Source organism: Homarus americanus, unplaced genomic scaffold (genome assembly GCF_018991925.1).
Source record: "Homarus americanus isolate GMGI-L3 unplaced genomic scaffold, GMGI_Hamer_2.0 scaffold21914, whole genome shotgun sequence".
NCBI classification, from domain to species: domain Eukaryota; kingdom Metazoa; phylum Arthropoda; class Malacostraca; order Decapoda; family Nephropidae; genus Homarus; species Homarus americanus.
Window position 1 is genome coordinate 3450394 of NW_024719665.1, and position 20476 is coordinate 3470869.

The 20476-nt window shown below is 37.9% G+C and overlaps 1 protein-coding gene across 2 annotated transcripts in view; it reads left to right on the forward strand.

Annotated features, from left to right (window-relative positions):
- Nucleotides 1–19587, forward strand: part of LOC121860220 — a 37071-nt gene extending 17484 nt beyond the window's left edge. Inside the window, exons 9-10 of one of the 2 annotated variants that reach the window (XM_042357304.1) lie at nt 2848–3019; nt 16789–19587. In XM_042357304.1, the coding sequence (XP_042213238.1) occupies nt 2848–3019; nt 16789–16809 (193 nt within the window). In that variant the 3' untranslated portion in view covers nt 16810–19587. Of the gene's footprint in view, nt 1–2847; nt 4109–16788 lie in introns of those variants that run through there. The other variant, XM_042357303.1, reaches the window with a different exon arrangement.
- Nucleotides 19588–20476: the final 889 nt, after the last annotated feature.

Below are 20476 nucleotides of genomic sequence, written 5' to 3' on the forward strand. Positions count from 1 at the left end.
ACAATGGCATGGCACAAGCTGAGACCTTTGTATCTATTGAAGTGGATCAGTAAACTCATATGCTGCATCTACAAGCTGACACATTAACCCCCTAAGTTGTCAAAAACTGGGTCCATTGTTATTAGATTTCCCACTGAAAAGGCAAAGAAGGAGGCTAGTATGGTAATTAGTTACTGTTTGGTACACTTGGACTTCATGGTGTCCGAACCTAGAAAAATTATGCTGAAAATGACAATTGTAGGTATTCCTTCTGTACTTCCTGATGACAAAATAGCCTCAGGTAATGCTGGGAAGAATATTAATACTCAAGAACTGTTATATAAAGGCAGCAAGTTATCCCTTGTTTTCACAGATAAAAGGAGATAGTAAACTCGCAGTCTTGAAGATGTCACCTGAAGTATGAAATTCCATAGTGAAGTTTCAAGGATGTACTGTATTTATGTTGGACTGAACAGATACAAAGCTTATGACAGGTCTTGGGTCACAAAGTGTTACCACTTCCAAAATTTGGACAACTTGCTTTAGACTGTCCTTCAGTTTGTGCCTTTTGTGCAGGCAATCATGAGTCAAGGACATGCTCAAATAAGATATCACCCTGCTGTGCAAATTGTTCCACTCTTACAGTACCACCCAAGTCAGTCAGTCATTTGGCATCAAGTAAAGATTGCCATGTGATGACTTCCTTGTTCAAAAAATGCATAGTGCCCTCCTTGAGCTTATTAAAAGTGAGTCCGCTTAATATCATTGTGATCCAAAACAAAATGTGTCACATTAATGAGTTTGTGAGGGCGTTCAGCTTGGATATCCTCTGTGTAACTGAAACGTGGTTGTATGAATTAGACATCCACATTATTCATAGTGCTCTTCCTGAGACACATTCTCTTGTTCCTGTTCCCAGACCTGCTGCAAGAGCTCTGGTTGGCAGAGTGGCCCTGATTTATTCAGTGGCCTTTCTCAACATTAGACTGATTAGTAGCGACTCTGTTTTTTCCTCCTTTGAATTTATGGAGGTATTAATAAATCTTCATCATCAAATTACAGTAATTTCTCTGTTAACTAGAATCTTTAGTCCCCAGTGCTTTCCAATACCCAGAAAAATATTTTGAGCATTTCGAGAAATTCCTGGAAAAATCTTTCCATTCCGGATATCTCAACAAATTTCCAAGAGATTGCATTAGCACATTTCCAGAAAATTTTGAGAAAATCTCTCCGTTCAGGGCATTCAGATGAATTTCTGAGAGATTGCATCTTGTTTCTAACACGGGGACGCATGCCGGGCCCGTGGGCGGATAGGCTCAGACAGCTCGTGAGCTACGATTGACCACTCTGCGATATGGAAGAACCAGATGGTGAAGCTGTCAGCTTACATCACTGTCCATCCCATCATATAATGTTTGCCATAAAATGAGTGTCAGGTTCAAGTGATTCACAGTACAGCTCCTCCCTGACTTACGACCACCCGCACTTACAACCTGCCTCAGTTGTACCAAAATTTTGTCAAATTACGTATTTTCGAGTCCAAATGTTAGTGACTGCGCTGTGTACTGACAAAATTTTCGTTTGTAATTCACTTTAAAATGGCTGGCAAGCTTAAAAGTGAGAGTTTTGTGGTGCTGAGAAGAAAAAGAGATACCCATTTTAGATTTTCTATGTATTATTTAAGCATTTCTGACTTACGATCATTTCGACTTACGACCTGGAATTGGGTCCCTAACCCCGTTGTAAGTCGGGGAGGAGCTGTATCTAGTTGTGCCCCTTGTTCACTCGGCTGTCTCCATGTTTTCAGAAGCTAAGTGCTTTATTTATAATTTTTTTTGCTCATTTGAGGACAAATTTGTGCATTTAGGAATTAATAGAAGTTGTGATGGTGGATGAGAGAGAGAAGTTTTAAAAAGAATGGGTCAAGCAGAAACAGCATTTAATAAATCCTGCAGATCTATTAAAAATTACCATAATCATTAGTTTGAGAAAAAGTTTATTGAAAAGCAGTGTACAGTACAGTATTCTATTAGTCAGAAGCATGGATACTTACAGCAGACTCTAGGAGGAGGCTATAAGTCTTTGAAATGTGATGCTACAGGTGAACACTAAAGATAAACTATAGTGATGACAAAAATAAATGAAGAAGATGTAAGATTGATAAGGGCAACTGGAGAAATCATCATCATGAGCATTTTATGGCCATTTTTCCACACTTGTGTGGGTTAGCTGCAATTACTAGATGGCTGCTTCTCATGCTTCACAGTCTCTTGCAGCTTCTATTATCAGGTTCCTTCCCCCTTGTGTATCTCTTAGCTGAATAAAATTGTTGGGTGTTAGCCAAATAAAGTATTATTACCTGTTTTGGCATCCCATAGTGAAGGAGTTAGCTCTGATGTCATTTCTTATGACGTTAACCCAAGTCATTTTTAGCTTTCTCTTTGCTCTGCTCCCCTCCACATTTAGACTCAAGCACCATTGGAGTGCTACTGTCAGGTAACAGTGGCTAACATATGTAATTGTGGAAAATGACCATAAAATGTTGGTGATGATAATGAGGGTTGTGGACTACTGATTTAAGATTCCAAATTCTTATGTTTCAGTGAATTTCATTTTGGTGATCTGTACTATATGTATCCAACAATGAGTGTGCCTCATCTCCTCAGTAGAGTTTTACACCACTTCAACTTTTCAAAAATATCTTCCCCTTGAACCCTTACCTAACTGGCCTTAAAGTTCTTTCTAGAATAAATAAGCACACTACACAGTGGGCCATACAGTGGGATATAAGGATTGGTCTTTCAATATTTACTTAAATTCTTCATTTTTCAGCTTTGGAAAAACTAAATAAAATATTTTTCATTTTAGGTATTCAGTCGAGGTGGCGGACTTTGACTTTGTAGCGAGTGAAGAGCCAAATTACAAAACATTATATGAGCAGCTGAAGGAATCAATCTCTCAAGCCATCTCTGGACAGGATTGGGAAGGAGATGAAGACAATAAGTGGCGGGGCAGAGCACATGTTGTGGAGAGACCCTTGGTAAGGGATTATGGAACTGTGCCACGCTGATCTTTACACTTTACTGTATACTCATGTTATGGTTATGCCCAACTGTGTTGTGTTGAATTTCCTTTCAGCTCTTGATAGAATGAGAATATGGATATGTTTTTTAATTTCTTGGAAGTTTTTTTTATGTAAAATGCTGAATATTTTTATATTTTTTTACCTTTTTTATCAACTATATCTCATTATGTAATTTGAAATTATTTTATGCTCCCTCTGGGATTTATTACATAAAATATTATTTTTCTTTATTGAGACCATTTTGTGACCACAGTATTCTGCACCAATTCTATCAAAAGTTTTTAAAATATTTCTTTCAATTTTATATTTTCTGCAGGAACTAAAAAGTTTCTGAAGTGATTGCCTGCTACAAATGTTACATACCTCATTAATTATATCATTAAGTTAAGAGAACATTTGGCATGGCATTATTGAGCACTGTATATTCCTAATAGAAAGTAAGGCTCTGAATATTACTGTGTTCATACCTGGTATAAATGGTATTAAAGAGCCCTGCAAGTAGATATCAGCATTAGATACTGTATGAAGATTGATTTCTTAGTTTATTTTAATAATGAAACATGAAATATAGGTTAACTAATGCAATTTTATATGGCCAACGAGTCCTCTTGAGTGACCTGCAAGATGTACCACCACTAAGCAAGCAGCTTTGGCAGAAAACCTTTGTCAAGGAACGTGCATTGCATAGTGGCAGGACACGTTATCCACTTGGTCAATGTTTATGCCACATACAGCTGTCTCACCCAGCCTAATAAGCAACACACTTCCACTTGCTGTACACTGAGGCTGAAAGCTACTCACACCTGCATTACCAGATGTAAGATCAATTAAATTTGTGATATGTATAGGCTATTTTATGGAAATATTTTTGTGACGTGTCTTTGAATGCAAAAACATGGCCCTGTTGCAAGGTTTTTTGCAGACACTGTTATAAGGGGTTGGGATGTGGAATTTCCGCACAGTCCAGCCAACAATCTCTGTTTTCTATCCTGTTTCCTGCACGGAATTAACTTCCCACTCCACATTTTTCTTATTTTGATAGTTTAAAAAAAAAATATTTTATATATATATATAATTTTTTTTTGTTTTTGTTTTGTTTTTTATTCTGTCATATAAAAACATCTATTACAAAATTATATTTGAGTATTTAAGATATTTGAGGAGGGGTTCAGTAGTATAGTAAATTCTTTCTGAATAGTGAGGTACTGCGAGAGTCTGAGTAACGTTTTGGTATACTGTGTATAGGTTTGGTATAAAACGGTAATATTCGAGTCTGGTGTATCAAGGTACAGTACACAAAGAAGCCAAAAATGCCACAGTGGTTTTAGAGAACCCTGACACAATGCTCCATAATAAAGGGTATGTAACAATGCTGACTTGTAGGATGTTTAAGGGAGGGCGCCATAATCCACAAAGGAGTTGGAGTGAGACAGAGGCATCTGGCTTTGGTAAACATCACATGTGCCCTGGGGGCTTGGTGTTTGACCGGGCTGGAGTTTCCATGATGTTGTGCGACACACAATTTGAAATGAGCTGCTCATGCTCATCTTGTACTCTCTAAATTATTTAGCTCTGAACTGCACCGTTTATGTAGAATTTTTGGTGTTAATGAGTCAGTCATTTAACTTTGAAACCATTTATGATGAACTTGTTTAAAGTGAGGGAGTACTGTACTGTATCTGGTATTCAGTACAGGCATCCCCCGCGTTACGGAACCCCGGGTTGCGGAATTTCGCTCTTAGGGAATTTGTAAATTATGACCAATAATTTTGTGATATGGCCCGTAAATCCGCCCTTACGGAAATTGGGGTAAATTTTAACAATTAAAAAAAATCACTATAGTGTATAAAATTAATATTTTTTTTTAAAAATTATGATTTGTTTGGTGTGGATTTCTTAGCATTTGTTACCGCCAAGTGGAGTCACTCCATTGTTTACATCCAGTGTGCGCGCATGTTTCTCGCCCCAGCAGTTGGATTTAACTTTTACAAACATACAGTAAGTACAGTGCAGTGCAGTACAGTGCATTACCCTTATTCAAGATGACTGTATTGTATGTGTTTATAAATGTTTATTTTCATTCATAAAAGTGCTTGAATTACTTTTTTTGGGCCCCCCCCCAAAAAATCCTTAGGAATGCATCTCCAGTTTTATATTGGAAGTCAATTGGAAAATAGGTTTCGCGTTACGGAATTTCTCGATACGGTCAATTTTCCAGGGACACAACCCTTCTGTAACGAGGGGGGACACAACCCTTCTGTAACGAGGGGGATGCCTGTAATTAGGAAGGGTAAAGTTTTTAAAATTTAAGTGAAATTCAATTCCTGCCAAAAAGTTGGTGCTTGGTGTTGTGTGTAGTTAGTAATTTTTGTAAATGGTTTAAATTGCATTATTTTTATTTATTATTAATATTTCTTATCTTTTACAGAAAGGTTTAGTTTACACACGAAAAAGATAACACGTAACTATTTTGGAGTTTAGATGAATTTTAGGGTAACATTTTGAGATTGGGGAACCTAACCCCATTATTACTACAGGTCCATAAGATATACAGTTTCAGTAGTAATATAACCTCATGGATTGGATAGAATTTTCTGTTTATAGTTTTCTGTTTGAAGAGCTCCATTATTTAGTCTAGTGTGATCAGAAAGTATATAAGATGCATTTTCAGGTATTTAGCCCTCAGAAGGAGTGCTGCCCAATCTAAAACAAATTCAACAGACTCTTTTGCTCTCTAACCTTTGATCTCATATCCTTAATCTGGTTTTAAATAATTGCAAGTCACTTATGAGGACCTGTAGACCATTAGTTAAGGGTTGTTTTAAAGTTTAAGGGACAAGATGAGACACCTTTTTATGGCAGAGGTGGTTGGAGATGTGAACCAAAAGTTCACTGGATCAAGGTTTAAATCCTGATTTTCTGGGTGAGAAATTTGCTTGCAGCATTAACACTGTTCAAATGGATAATGTCTTTGGCCACTTACCAGTACAACCTTCTTGTTGATGGCTGTGTCTTCGAAGAGATGCTTAGTTGTGGTTCATCTTGCAGGCCTTCATTTCATTCCTTCAGACAAAAAATGGGATTTTAGGACTCAGTCCTTTATTTTTAGTATGGAGTTTAACCACTGGTTGGATTGCAGGAGACAGCTTTTTGGTATCACATATGAGGCTCCCCGCATCGTAAGGTTCGTTGAGACCACCATGGGCAAAACCCATCTTTTTTTTTGGAGAGCACTAATTTCGGCCTAGCTCTATACGATGGTAGTTGATAAGATCTCCTTACTTCACTGTAAATAAGATTGAAAGCCCCTTTTAATATAGGGTAGAACATCGATTTGTGGCAGACAGGAAAGTATTGACTTGGCTTTTGCGTCGTCAGGTGCTCTCATCCTATCAGTGAGTGAGTGAGAGGAGCGGGTAGCCAATCACAGCGGCCGAACTGCAACCTCCTCCCCTGTCTCGGCCAATGACAGTGAGCATATGCTATCTACATCACGGCCCCTCCAGCCAATGAGGCAGAATCCCTCTCTCCCTATCCCTCAGTTCTCTTTTGTTGTGCCAGGATCCACACTCTGATATCGATTAAAGTGAAAAAAAGCCATAAGTGGGTGGGAGTTTTGTTGCTTCAAGTCAACATTGCAACAACCCAGTACACTACTTCGTCATGCGCTACCTACCACCTGCAAGTACAGGCCTTTAGCTTCAAAATGCACCACAAATGAATGCTGTATCTCTAAAAACAACCAAGTTATGCATGTTTGAAGTTGAAAAAACTTTAAACGCGATTTTCTCGGCTTTCAAATTTTGGCGCGAATAACCCATACGACGCGGGGCGCCTTATATATAGGGGATTTATTGTTGGTCACCAAATTTGTCTCGGGGAATTGTTTAGTTCTTTTATGATTTATTTTTCCATAAGGCCTTGTCTATGAATCAACCAGTCTCAGTTTTTATTTGTAACTTTTGTATTGTTTTATCTTATAAAAACTTATTAACATGAATAAATCATAAAGCAGCACAGAAAAAGTCTTGTTATCCAGTCCCAGTGGTACCTGGATTAGTAGGTCAGCTAACAAAAAAAGTTGGCAACATGGTCAAGATTCTGTTACATCCATCCAAGCAACCACCACAAGTAACTACAAGGTATTATATTCTGCACAGTATTGTACAGTGAACCAGTTTGGAGGATCACACATGAGAGGGATTTTTAAAGCACATTACTTAAGACAGGCAAAACTCTTGTAGCAGAGTAAGTTTAGGTAACTTCAACTATCTGATGTACAGTACTGTATTCAAATTATCGTGTAGACACATCCTCTCTGTCCAGCAACTAAGTTACACCTGAGCTTAGATACAGTCAGACAGTGGCTGTTATTGTGCCAGCAACATTAATTTTTCACATTTTGTGATGAGACTAAATTTGCAAAGGTTTTTATCAAAAGGTGAACAAGTTAGCAGTATTATAATTTAATGACCAGTTAGTGATAAATGTGATGAATATAACAGATGGACTTTTATTTTTGCCAGGCTTACCTTGGGAAATTAAAAAAACAAGAAAGTGTATTACAGAGTATTATAAACTTCCACATTATAGAAGATAGTTTCCCAACAGGATTAAAATATCATTTGGTAGAATTTAAAAACAAATTACTCCTTATGGAAATTGAGATACAGGGTATAGCTTTAAATATTAGCTTGCACGGTTAGTTGCTGCAACAGCAGTTGAAGCTCATCAGGTACTGACTCACAAACGTACAAGGTTACACACCTGGGATAAAATCTGGCTGGAACACATGAAGAAAAAGTCAGATATAATAGCCGGACTAATTGGGAAGATGCTTAACAGGACTTTTACTGTAGATTAATTTCAGTACTAGTATTAAGTTAAAAAAAATGTTGAGAGAGAGAGGGAAAAAAATTTCTTATTGGTCAGGTCAGGATAGTGATACTGCTTATGGTTGGTGGGCTAACATATTTTATTAGTAGAGTGCTCTGTGTGGCGAGGGTTGTTTCAGACAGTTGCAGGTGGTAACTCCCACTCCTGGGAGGTCCTGACTCTCACTAAAGCACTGTACTGTGTATCATGCTGGACTAATAATTCTTGTTTGACACACTTGTATGATCCTTTTAATAAGAAACTCATTTAAATAGAACTCACTTTCAAATGTGTAGTTTAGATTTTTTCTCTGAGCTGGTATATAATTGGGCTGTATTGATGGCGGGGAAAGTTCTTGAACATATCTAATTAATGCAGCGTTGGTTTTTATTTAATTTTTTGGGAGTTAGTTTAAGCAGTGATGGTTTGTGCTCACAGCTGACTAGAGTGGTGTAAGGTTGTGTTCTGTGTGCGGGTGAGGGAGATTTTGTGAATGTGTCTGGTTAATATAGTCTCCCTAATAATTTTTTATATCTTTGGATGTAAGTTTTGTAATTTTATTGAAGTCAATCTGTTGGATACATTCTTACATCTTCATTTATGAGGACTATTCATCATATGAATGTCTGAGGATCTGGACTCAGACCAGCCAGTGACTGTATGCTACCTGGGCTTGACCTGGATGCTTGCTGGAATCCTTCCTGACTTGTTGTATCCCTAATTGACCTGTTTAGCCATAATTAATAATTATTATTTTCGAATACTGTACTGTACTGTACTTTAAAATTTACATTATCATAGTTTGAGATGGTGGGCTGTGATTGTGTATTCATGACAGAAGTACCACAGACCAGGATAAGTCAGGAACCCTGCTGTGATATTACCTTGCAAGTCTAGAAAAAGGTCGTGATGATGATGCCATGATATAGAAATACATTCCATAAATAGTTTGTCTCAATATAGCAAACTGTGATACTCATGGCTGTGATAAAGTGAGGTTTTGAAATATTCGTTATGAAAAATTCCAGTGGAACTCATTTACTAGAAATGTGGGATATTTGTGCTCATAGTGACTTTCCTTGATGCTAAATTTTTGTTATTGATATCTTCTCATGCATGCAGTGTTAGAGAACTAGTTAGAAATTCATACATTGTAATGTAACATAGTTCGTAATTACACCCTGTATAATTATTGGAGGTGAAGAACACAGGCTGTAGCATCTTAGCCCAATTAGTGAGCTTACACAAATTGTTTGTGGGTTTTTAGCTCATAATAAAAATTTATATTTGTCTAGGTAAATGCTATTCCCCACAAAAAAAAAGTGGTTCTAATTGTTGCACATTACTAGAATGGGGAATTGGCCCACCACGCCTTATCCACTAAGGCAGTCTGTTGTTGATTTTAAGTTGATCCATCTCTCCCGATCATATATGTTCTTTCAATAGAGGGGAAATTAGATGCAAACTTCGCCCCTTTAGAAACAAGAATTCTATTGGAACTCCTACCTACCCAGTCAGTACACACCTCTCACTAGATATGGGTTACTATCTTGTCAAAATCCAAGACTATTATACCATTTGCTGACACAAGTAGTTTCTTTCCTAGCTCTTCCTTACTCCTGTTGAGCTATGAGACGCCCCCAAATTGTAAAAGTTTACAGTTGTCAGTAGGACTTGCTGCTGTTCTAGGTGTTATGTTAAGGTAGGAATGGTATTCTTTTCTATCTTACCTCATTTTGTTTGGGTTTTGTAAAAATGATTTGCATCCAATTGTGTATAATTGGTGAGTGAGTATTGGGGTTGACATCAACTCTCTACTATTCCCTCATATCATGACACTGTAACAGCCTATCTTAGGATAGTTTTATCCCAGATGCAGTTCTGGTTGGGGTGAGATTTCAGAAAAATCCATCCACAAGGCAGCCTCATTCTACTTGTTCTGCCATAAGGTTTTTTGAATCCCCACACAGTTTTCTCTCAAGTTAATTATTTTGTGCACTTTTTTGTTTGACTTGGGACACACTAGAATCTTCAGGGGATCTGACAGTTAACTGTACTCATCTGGGTTATTTAGTTAGGCATTTAAGATCTTATTGACCCAATCCTTATTAAACAATTTGTTGCATGGGCCAACCCAGATGTGTCAGCCTGAATAGCTGTTACATTTTGGGGACTATTGTAAAATAAGGGCAAATAAACTTTATTTAAAAAAAGGACTGATACTGTAATCTGATTTGCCCCTAATTAAAAAAAAATAAAAATCTGACCAAAGTATGTGACGTACAGTATAGGTGCACAGTTTGTAGAATGGTGAGGGGATGCCGAGAACACCCTGGGATGACTGGCTGTTGCTATTCCAATATATTTACTGAGATAGATTTTTATCAGTTGTATTTACAGTATACTGATAAGGAATATAATTAATTAGAAAAGAGCCCCAAACTCAACAAAAATGTTTGATATCAATACAATGAGCTCATCCTGGAGGTACAGCTGAGTGTTTTTGTCAGGGAATTAGAATGTTATGTGACAGGATTGATGCACAAACTATATGCTACCAAATTTTTTATTAGATGGTGTAGTATGCACCATCTGTATGCCAGCATATAAATATTATTAATTGTGTAGTATGCATCACTCGTATGTCGGCATATATATTATGAATGGTGTAGTATCCATCACCCATGCTCCAGAGTGTTAAGTCTGAAAAACCCCATCATGTGGGCTTGCTACTAGCCTGGTAAGCACCTAATAAAAAATTGTAGGCATACATTCAAAAGAAAAAATCATATTACACCCCCTAACATTATGTTCCAAAACTCATGACGAAGAATTTGGGTTGTAAAGTGAGGTTGAGGTTGAGTCTAAACGGGAACATTACCCAAATTCTTCGTCATGGGTTTCAGAACATATGGCACGGTAAGTGTAACGCAACTCTTTTCTTTGATTGTACATTCCCTTTTTATTTTTACTCCCATTACGCCCCGGCAATTCAACCAGCTCGTCTCAGCATAGGAGTAATTTGATGAAAAAACATGGCATGAATGCTGAGTATATGGGTGGAAGATCAGAATGAGTGTAATATACGCTTCAACACCATGGTGATTTGAAGATCTTTATTTGAACAAATACATGTTGAATAAGAAGAAGGTTTCATGGAACAATGTTTTGGTGCTAGTAGGGAGTGGCTGTAAAACTACAAGAAGAGTAGGAAAGTTGCAAGTTCTAACACAGTTGCTGCAAACGAACATCCTGCCCAGTTGAAGCAAACAATTGAGGAAGGTGGTTACACACTTCAGCAGGTGTTTAACATTGTTGAGACTGGTCTCTTCAAGAAGGATTTGCTTGTAAGAAAGAGAAGTCTGTAAAGTCAAAGAACATTTGCTGCTGCTTCTTTGTTGAAGTGGTTTGGGTGGTTTCAATTTAAGGCCCTTTTTACTGTACCATTTTCTTTATCTTGTTAGTATGAAGTGTTTTGCCAAGTCCAGTCCATGAGCACATTGGCGTGCCAACAAGAAGGCGTGAGCAACATTAAGCATCTCAGGATTGGTTCCTGATTTATTTTTGTTCATGTTAAGGAATATTGTTGCAAGGACAACCTTGACAACAAGGTCTTGTAAATTTAAGTGATGTGTACTCGCATGCGAGGGTTGAGTTCGTGCCCAAGAACAAAACTTCCTTGCTACAGTCTATGGATCAAGGGTAATTACCACCGTAAAGGCCTTTTACCTTAGAAGAACTTTTCATCAAGTCATACAAGCCACTGAAGAGCAGGTGAACCAACAACCTAGGAATTCTGGCACCTGTACGAAGTTGACAACATTGTTAGTTCCTGGGCTAAAATGAAACAGTCGACTATGAATGGTGTTTGGAAGAATATCTAGCCAAATTACATTTGACTGACAATCTGCAAATCATTCAGCAAGAGAGTGTACCTTTGGTGAATGTTGTTGGCTGTGAGGAAATCGAAAAAGCTGACGTTGTTGAGTTGCTCGAGTCACATGGAAGGGAACTCGGCAATGAAGTTTTAATAATGGTGGCAAGAGAGGAGGAGAGAGTAGAAGGTCCAACAACCCCACATTAGCTGACTACACAACAGGTGTCTAAAGTCTTACGTAGTTTTAACCATGGACTGACTGGATATCTTAACCGAAAATAGCTCCAGGCATGACCACATCCTCAAAGTAGAGAGATTGATTGAGGATGCCAGCAGCTGCTGCAAGGAGCTGTAGATTGAGAAGAATACGTCAATCAACACTGGACTCCTCCTTCAGACCAAGACCTACTCCAGTGCCTAGAAATGTGATGATAATGTTGATTCACAGGGGAGAAGCTCCATCTACTAATCTCTTACATTTCTGCAGCATCGCCTAACACACTGTCCACATAACTGTATCTGGTTAGTACATTACTGTTTGGTTTTTCATTAAATTGTTGCCTATGTATACAACATTTTCTAGTGTTAATATGCATCCAAATATTTCAATGATTATTTGAGTACATGAATGCATTATGCTCTGTAAATCATTCACAAAAATAATGGAGATGATTCAAAACCTGAAAATTAGTCATTGTTTCATCTTCAATGTCATTGTTTTTGAATCTATATTTTCCCAGAGAAATTCAGTGTAAAAGTTATACATTTTCTGATTGACTGCACAATAAACCTGTAATAATCTACTGTATTATTAGTATACAGTTTTACTGTACATAATTACACTTACTTGCACCCCAAATAATGTCTCCTGAGCTTACTTTTGTTAGGATGTATATACTTGGTACAGAAATATTCTCTTGGATTACCTGGTTGTTGGTCCATGTTTAGATTTTATGCCATTTTCCTCTATTTGCCCGGCAGTTATTTGGGACCCGGATGTTAGTCGATTTGTGGATCATGTTCCTGTGTAATGGTTAGCCAGTGCAGTTGGTGAGTTGTCCGATCTTCTCAGACTATTCCTTGACATTGGGGTCGTGCAACTCGTTAACTTAGGGTGTGGTTGTTGTGTAGGCGACAGCTTCTACACTTTAAACAAATTCATGCCTAGGTCCGGTCATCCTCATACATGAGGGGCAACCATTAATATATTTTTTATTGCCAACTTAGGAGATTTAACAAGCTGAGTGGGGGAGGGGAAAGATTGTGGTGAGGTGGCATTGCTAGGGAGTCGGAAGAGGCAGCGTTCCAGCTGGGCTGCATTGCAGTGACAAGTGATGAGGTCAAGCAGCCGGTGTCTTTGCAAATGGCGGTAGTGTTAAACTTTCATTTGGCTTTTCCTTAATGGTTTTACCTGCATTTTTTTTATCTAGATTGTTTACAAAATATTGTTTGAAGCAGAACAATTGTTAAGTAACATAAGAAAGGTAGGTGGTATGGGTTATGAATGCTGGGGAGGTAGGTACAGGGCATTGGAAGTTTGCTTCTGCCTTTTGATTTACTGTACACTTATCTCCCAATATTTGTAAATTCACTTATTCAGGAAAAATTATTAGTGACCCTTTATTCAAGATTCGTGATTGAAATTCAGCTATCCCCGAGGCTGTTGGGATTTTCTGGGCTGACTGTTGGCAGATGTGCATCTCCCTCACACACTCCGAGATTAGTCAGCAGTTCTTTCATGTGTGCTGCACCGTCCTCCCCCTCTCAGTCCACCCAGTACAGGGATGCGGACGTGGGAAGGGAGGGTGCTGTAGCACCCCAATATTTTGGGTATAAGTTACTATACATTGCCCCACAGAGTATCTAAGGCACCAGAATTAATATTTATCATGTCGAGGGTTTAAATGTTAACGCCCTCTGGTTCTTTTCAAGATTACTGTCAGATGGAACACTCACTTTCACCAAAGATATTGAACACACTGAAGGATATTTGTAACAAGATATTTCTATTTACAAGTATTTACACATGAACATACTGTACAGTATGTAGTTATGGGAGTGCCGGACTGTCAGTCAGAAGAGATGTCGGGAGTGTAGACATTAGACATGAAGCGTGGGGTCAAATATATCAACATGGAACAGGTGGTAAATAAGGGTCTTCCCCACAAAAATGGCACCGGAGAGCAAATATCCTCCTAACCGGCACAGGTACAGGTACTTGAGAATGGACCCGGGAGGAACAGCACAGAGGCTAGGGTTGACAGAGTCTTAGCTGGCGTGCTGACATACAGGGCTAGGAGTGCAGCTGCTCACACCAACGTGACCATGAATAACAAGAGCTGCAACACTACAGTACTTTTACAATATTGTCCTATTAATTTGGGAGTAACGGTCAACATGCCATTACAGTCTCTCCTCGACTAACGACGAGGTTCCGTCCCGAAAAGGCGAAAATAATACATAGAAATTCTAAAATGGGTGTCTCTTTTTCTTCTCAGCACCACGAGAACTCTCACTTTTACGTTTGCCAGCCATTTTAAAGGGAATTACAAACGAAAATTTTGTCAGCACACAGCGCGATCACTAACGTCGGGGCTCGAAAATACGTAACGTGAAAAATATTTTATACGACCATGGCCATCATATGTCCATATTGTCGTAAGTCAAGGAGACTGTACATTTGCAAGATTTATACACATTAAGTTGTAAATAAATAATAATAAACAAACATATTACACATGGCACTCTTAAGACACAAATAACACCATAAACCACAAACGATAATAAATATGGAATACTCACAGGTAGCAGGCGACCAACTTGGTCAGAGGAAGGGAGCCAAGTGACCAGCCATACACCCCGCACTATGAGCTACCCACGAGCAACACCTGCTTCATATACAGAGAACAAACCCAACACTAAACAACACTGTACCAACAATCATTGAACTGGAGCATAAACCCCTTACACATCACTCCCTGGTAAAATTTGGTTCCTGTTACTGACCTAGTAACACCCAACAACCTCCCCCATTCATGTCAGACCACTGTATACAAAACTGCTTCATTTTTAAAGTAAATCCAATGTCATAGACTTTACTGATTTACAGTGCAATTCCTTTTATCCAAATTCCAACTACAGTAAATCTCGATGATACGAGTAGATTCGTTCCTTGGAGTCTGCTCGTATAATGGAGGGAATAATACATGGGTTAAATAGGGATGTGTTCCCAAGCACCGAGTATAGCGATGACAGTAAATAAATGTGATTCAGTACGAGCGGACAAACTGGGATAGCAGATTCAAACACTGCGGGAAAGGAGAGGGTGGCTGGGGGGAGGACGGTAGGGGAAGGGTGCGCAGCCTGGCTGAGTGGCTCATAAACACGTCTCTGCACATCTACATCACGAGAGACGTCACAGACCATGTCACTGCTTGTTCTGCCAACTGGGCTGGGTAAACTGAGCAACACTGTAGCCAAATTAGACTCGTCACAGCAACCACAAGGCAAGCTACTGGGCCAAGCTATGAGGTGTTATGGTTGTTTTCAACTCTTATTTTTAGGTAGATATATGTAACTTTCTTCATTTATTTTTACTCATTTACAGGCACACACCTTCCTCAATACATAGTATGAAAAAGGTAAAAGAAATAATTGTCCTAAGGGCAAACCTGTACTGGACTCAAATGTACTAAGTTAAATACAATTTTTTTTATGTCTAGTGCAAACTATGGATATTTGTACTCAAATTAATCACTGTCTTACAAGAATTCTAACAATGTAAGTTATATTGTGCCAAGTCAGTTCAGTGACATTTTATAAGTGAATAACTTAAACTCCCTCTATGTGACAGTTAAATACGCGCTCGGTAATCTCGCCGCCCAGCTATCAACACCTCACCCCCTCCCCCATCCTCCCAGCCAGGTTGAAGGTGGTTTTACGCTTTAAGTTTGTATCTTATAAAATGTCACTGACTAAACTTAGCAGAATATAACTTGTATTTCTGGAATCCTTGCAAGATAGCGAATAATTTGTGTATAAACATCACATAGTTTGCACAAGAGAAAATTTTTTTAGTCCTTTAGTCTAGTACATTTGAGTACAAAATGAGTACGTACAGTAATAATGTTGCTCAAAATTATGTCTTTTTCTCATGAAAAAATCTGTTGTATAACTAACCCCAGTGGTCACTGTACTCGCTTCTCGTATCATCAAACAATATCGCTCGTATAGTGAATATAAGATGCAAATTCCTTAACCTCGTATCATCGAATTCTCGTATGAAGAATGCTCGTATAACGAGATCCCCCTGTACTGTATCTGAATATTCCAGGTTACTGAACTTTGTCCCCTTTGGTCCTGTTCAGTAAAAATTCTAATCTAGTCCAACAATCTGAACGAAACTGAAGTCAAAACATTTAAATTTCTGGACAGGTGTGTGGGTGGCCTAGGTGCTTGGATAGCTTAGATCATATTCTGCTGCCATTGTGGAAGGTGTTTGTTCCCATGCTAGCTGCTATTTTTGTGTTCAATTTGTATTAATTGATAGGTAAAGTGTTAAGACCACCTTTCTATTTATGAAAAAACAAAATTACATGAATGATGGCTGTCAACCCAAAATTGCTGACACGCAGAATATGAAAGGCATCTCTCGCTGTACTTGTCAGCTGTGGTCTACCCGTGCTCACCAGGTGGCCACCCGGTGCACTACAGTCCCAAGCTTTGTGCCATGGTGATCACACATATCTGTGATCATGTAGCTCAATGTTTATCATTCATTGTTGACGTTACTTATTATCTTTTTTTTTTTTACCTTACATCTGGTTTCCTAAACAGCTTTTGAATGCACAAATTTATAAATAAGTTCGGTAGAGGTATATTTTAACTGGTTAAGGAAGAAATGGCAAATAAATATGAACATACATTAAAGACTCGTGATGTTTAGGGCTAACTGTTTGGTTTTTCTTTTCAGATCCTTGAGGAAGAAGACTAATCTATTGTAAGATCTGAGTGCCTTGTTTTTGTTTTAGATGTTTACATACAAACAGTATTAACTGTAGGTACTGTAGTCAGTATCACCTGCTCTTCCTTTCCCCCAAGCCTCTTCCTAGAAAAAGCGGCATAACATCTTTGCCGGCCTTTTGTCTTATGCTGACTTGGTTTTTATGATAATGCATTAGTTGTTTAATGTCAAAGAAGTTTTAGTCAGGCCAGTCACTACAGTTTGTATTTACATCAATAAATTACTTGGGAATATCCTTTTTGCTCTTATTTAATATTGTTTAACTAAAGGCAGTGCTCAAAAGTTTTTTGTTATTGTCAATTAAAAGTCAAGTCATCAACGTCAACAACTAATGACTTGTCTTGTAAATATGTTTCTTGATTAACTATTTCAACTTTAATGTATTAATTTGATTTCTCTGGTGTATTTTACTTGTGATAAATATATGTACAGTACTGTATTTCAAGCCAGACAATTCTCTATGTATTTGCAGATTTTCAAGTTTGTCATGTTGTTCTTGACCAGATATGACTTATACAGTATACTCTCGATTTAACAGAATCCGATATAACAAATTCTCGATTTAGCGGAAGGTTTTATTTTTTTATTTTCTCTCGATTTTGGAACTAGTTCACTCAATGGAGATTAATTCCGTTAATACACTCACACCTATGGAGACACCTCAGATAGATGATACAGTAAATGCACATGGTTGGTGTGTGGGTGGTAAGAGTGAGGTGATATGCCAAGACACTTACACAGCACACACATTAACAGCACTACTAAACTATTGTCTTATAACATTTGACTTTATAATTTTTATTTTAGAATTAATTGATACATGATGGCTCGATCTGGATATTTTTGCACTTAGACAACTGATCAGTAAATAAACCAGGGCATATGGAGACACATTGTACACTAGTGGTGCCACAAAGCTTGCAACTGCAGCCACAACGCATAAATTATCAAAACCTGTACTCAAATGTATGAGGTTAATTACTAAAAATTTTATGTCTAGTGCAAAGTATGGGAAATGTATACTCAAATTAATCACAATCTTACAAGAATTCCAACAAAGCAAATTATGTTCTGCTAACACAAGCCGATGACATTTATCAACTGATAATTACACACCCGTCCTGGCTGTCAACACCCCCCCCCCCTTCCACCTCCTCCCAGCCAGCAGGGAAGGCAGATAGCACTGGGTGATAACAATTAATGGAATGAAGCTGATTTTGGGCTTAAAGTTTTTCTCTTGTAAAATGTCTCAGATTTAACTTAGCAGAATATAACTTGCATTACTGGAATCCTTGCAAGATAGCAATTAATTTCAGTGTAAACATCTCATAGTTTGCAAATGAAATAACTTTTTAGTTCTTTAGCTTGGTACTTTTGAGTACAAAATGGTTACAGTAATATGTTGCTCAAAATTATGGCTTTTTCACAGGGAAAAGTCTATATAACTAGCCCCAGTGGTCAGGATATTATGGTATTAAATGATACAGATTATTTCAGATAAATTCTTTTAGTTCTGTACAGAGACTAGTAGAAACTGACTGCTCACCTCTAAAGAGGTTGTTTGAGTCTGTCATTCTTACTGGGCAAAATATTGTTTATTTGTTATTTATTAATTAGTAAATATATGTTACTGTAATAATTTGAGCTATTTAATACCAGTACCCTTCATATACAGTAAAATACTTATTTTTACCGTATTATTCGGCTTGTCATTTAAGGATATCATATTGGAAACATCTTGTAGAGAATTTATTAAGGATCATTATGGTATGAAATTCATCTCCCTATCACAATAACCATGGTTGAGTGAGGAAGGAGGGAAGAAAAGTGACCCCATGACCCTCTCCCCTCCAAAAGGTTCGCCTCCCACCATCTCCAGCCATCCGTGTGACTGCTTTCTCGCTCCTTATTGTAAAATTTTATGTAACGTAATATTGAAGGGATACAACTTTGTTCATTTATACTTATTACAAACTCCCCCAAAATACTTAAGCTTTGTATTTATTCAAGACATCTTCAGGTCATGAGAACCACTAATCCCCCACCCAAGAAAGAGTGACCTGACATTCCATCCCTGTAAATTCAGTTGCCTCTGAAGATGTCTTGAATAAAAGATGAAAGCTAAGGTGCTCCAGTGTATACTTAGTTGACCAAGAAGTAGCAGTGAACAACACACACAGTGGCGGCAGGACTCAGACTGAGCGGCGGAAAGCTCGTTTTAGCGGAAATTTTGATTTAACGAACATGGGTGGCTTGAATTAGTTCGTTAAATTGAGAAAATACTGTATAAATTTAGGGAGAAATTTATGGAGCCAAAGAGCATAGATTGGGTTAGGTGACAAAAATGAGAGTTATTTATGAGGTCAGAGTGTTTCTCTCTTTCACAGAAAGAACAAACATGTTTTATTTTATTGTATAAAGTTGATAATAATAATAGCTTTTCTAGTGGTCTTTCAATGAAATATATTTTTATTTAGAGAATTATAATATATTTTGGTTTTATTCATAAATGACCATATAGTAAACCCCTGATATAACATACTAATTGAGAGGAAGGCCAGTCTGTTGAAGCCGTAAGTCCGTTATATTCGGATCTGGAATTTAATAACCAACTTGGTCCATTATATACAGTCAGTTCTGCTATAACGCGATAGTTGTGTTCTTGTAAAACATCGTGTTATAGAAATTCGCGTAATAGAAATAACAGGGCTAATGGAGAAAATAGGGTTAGGTGCAGATTACTTCTCGAAATCGAAAAAAATTTAGTAGTTCGCCTAACACAAAGGATAGCACAGTCTAAATAAATGTTACATTCATATCTAATGATGAAATCATACAGTAAATGTAACACTTTACCTTGAAAAAATACGAATATAACTTGATGTGGAAGAAGGGTGATTTTGAGGTTGATAACATCGAGCTTCTCTTCAAGGGTTATAGCCTTTCTTTTGCGATCATCACCGGGAATGCGATCACCAGAACGCTTCTTGGAGATATTCCTCTTTACCATATTCACAGTTAATACCACAAAATTGGAGAAATAGTGAGCAAAAATCGCGTTACAGCAAACAAGCGTTCGTGTTATACAAATATCATTCCTCTACTCATAAATCGCGTTAGAGCCAATTCGCGTTGTCAAAACACGCGTTATAGCATAACTCACTGTACCAACATAGTCCGAAGAGACCACACGAGTCACTTTACCCCACCAACACTCACCGTCACCACCAACACTCACCACCAACACTCACCGTCACCACCAACACTCACCATCACCACCAACACTCACCATCACCAGCTGGTGTTTACAGGGTGAGAACACATTCTAACTGGGGCAATGGAGTGTCAGCCTGCAGGCTAGCAGAAAGAACAATTTGCTCTACATGATAGTAACATGTATGGTACAGGCTGGTTGTAAGTGGTGGGGGGAAAATTAAACGTAATGATGACCGCTGCTCTGCCAGGTGCAAGTGAATAGCTGACTTGTATGTAGTCTATTATGGATTTTCATATTTTTTTATTTTTATTTTCTATTGAAAAATAACTTGGATCACAGATATTCACTATAATATGTGAAAATCAGTCATATAAAGAGCAAGCGTGTCAAGTAAATTGAATGCTACCAGGAACAAAATTT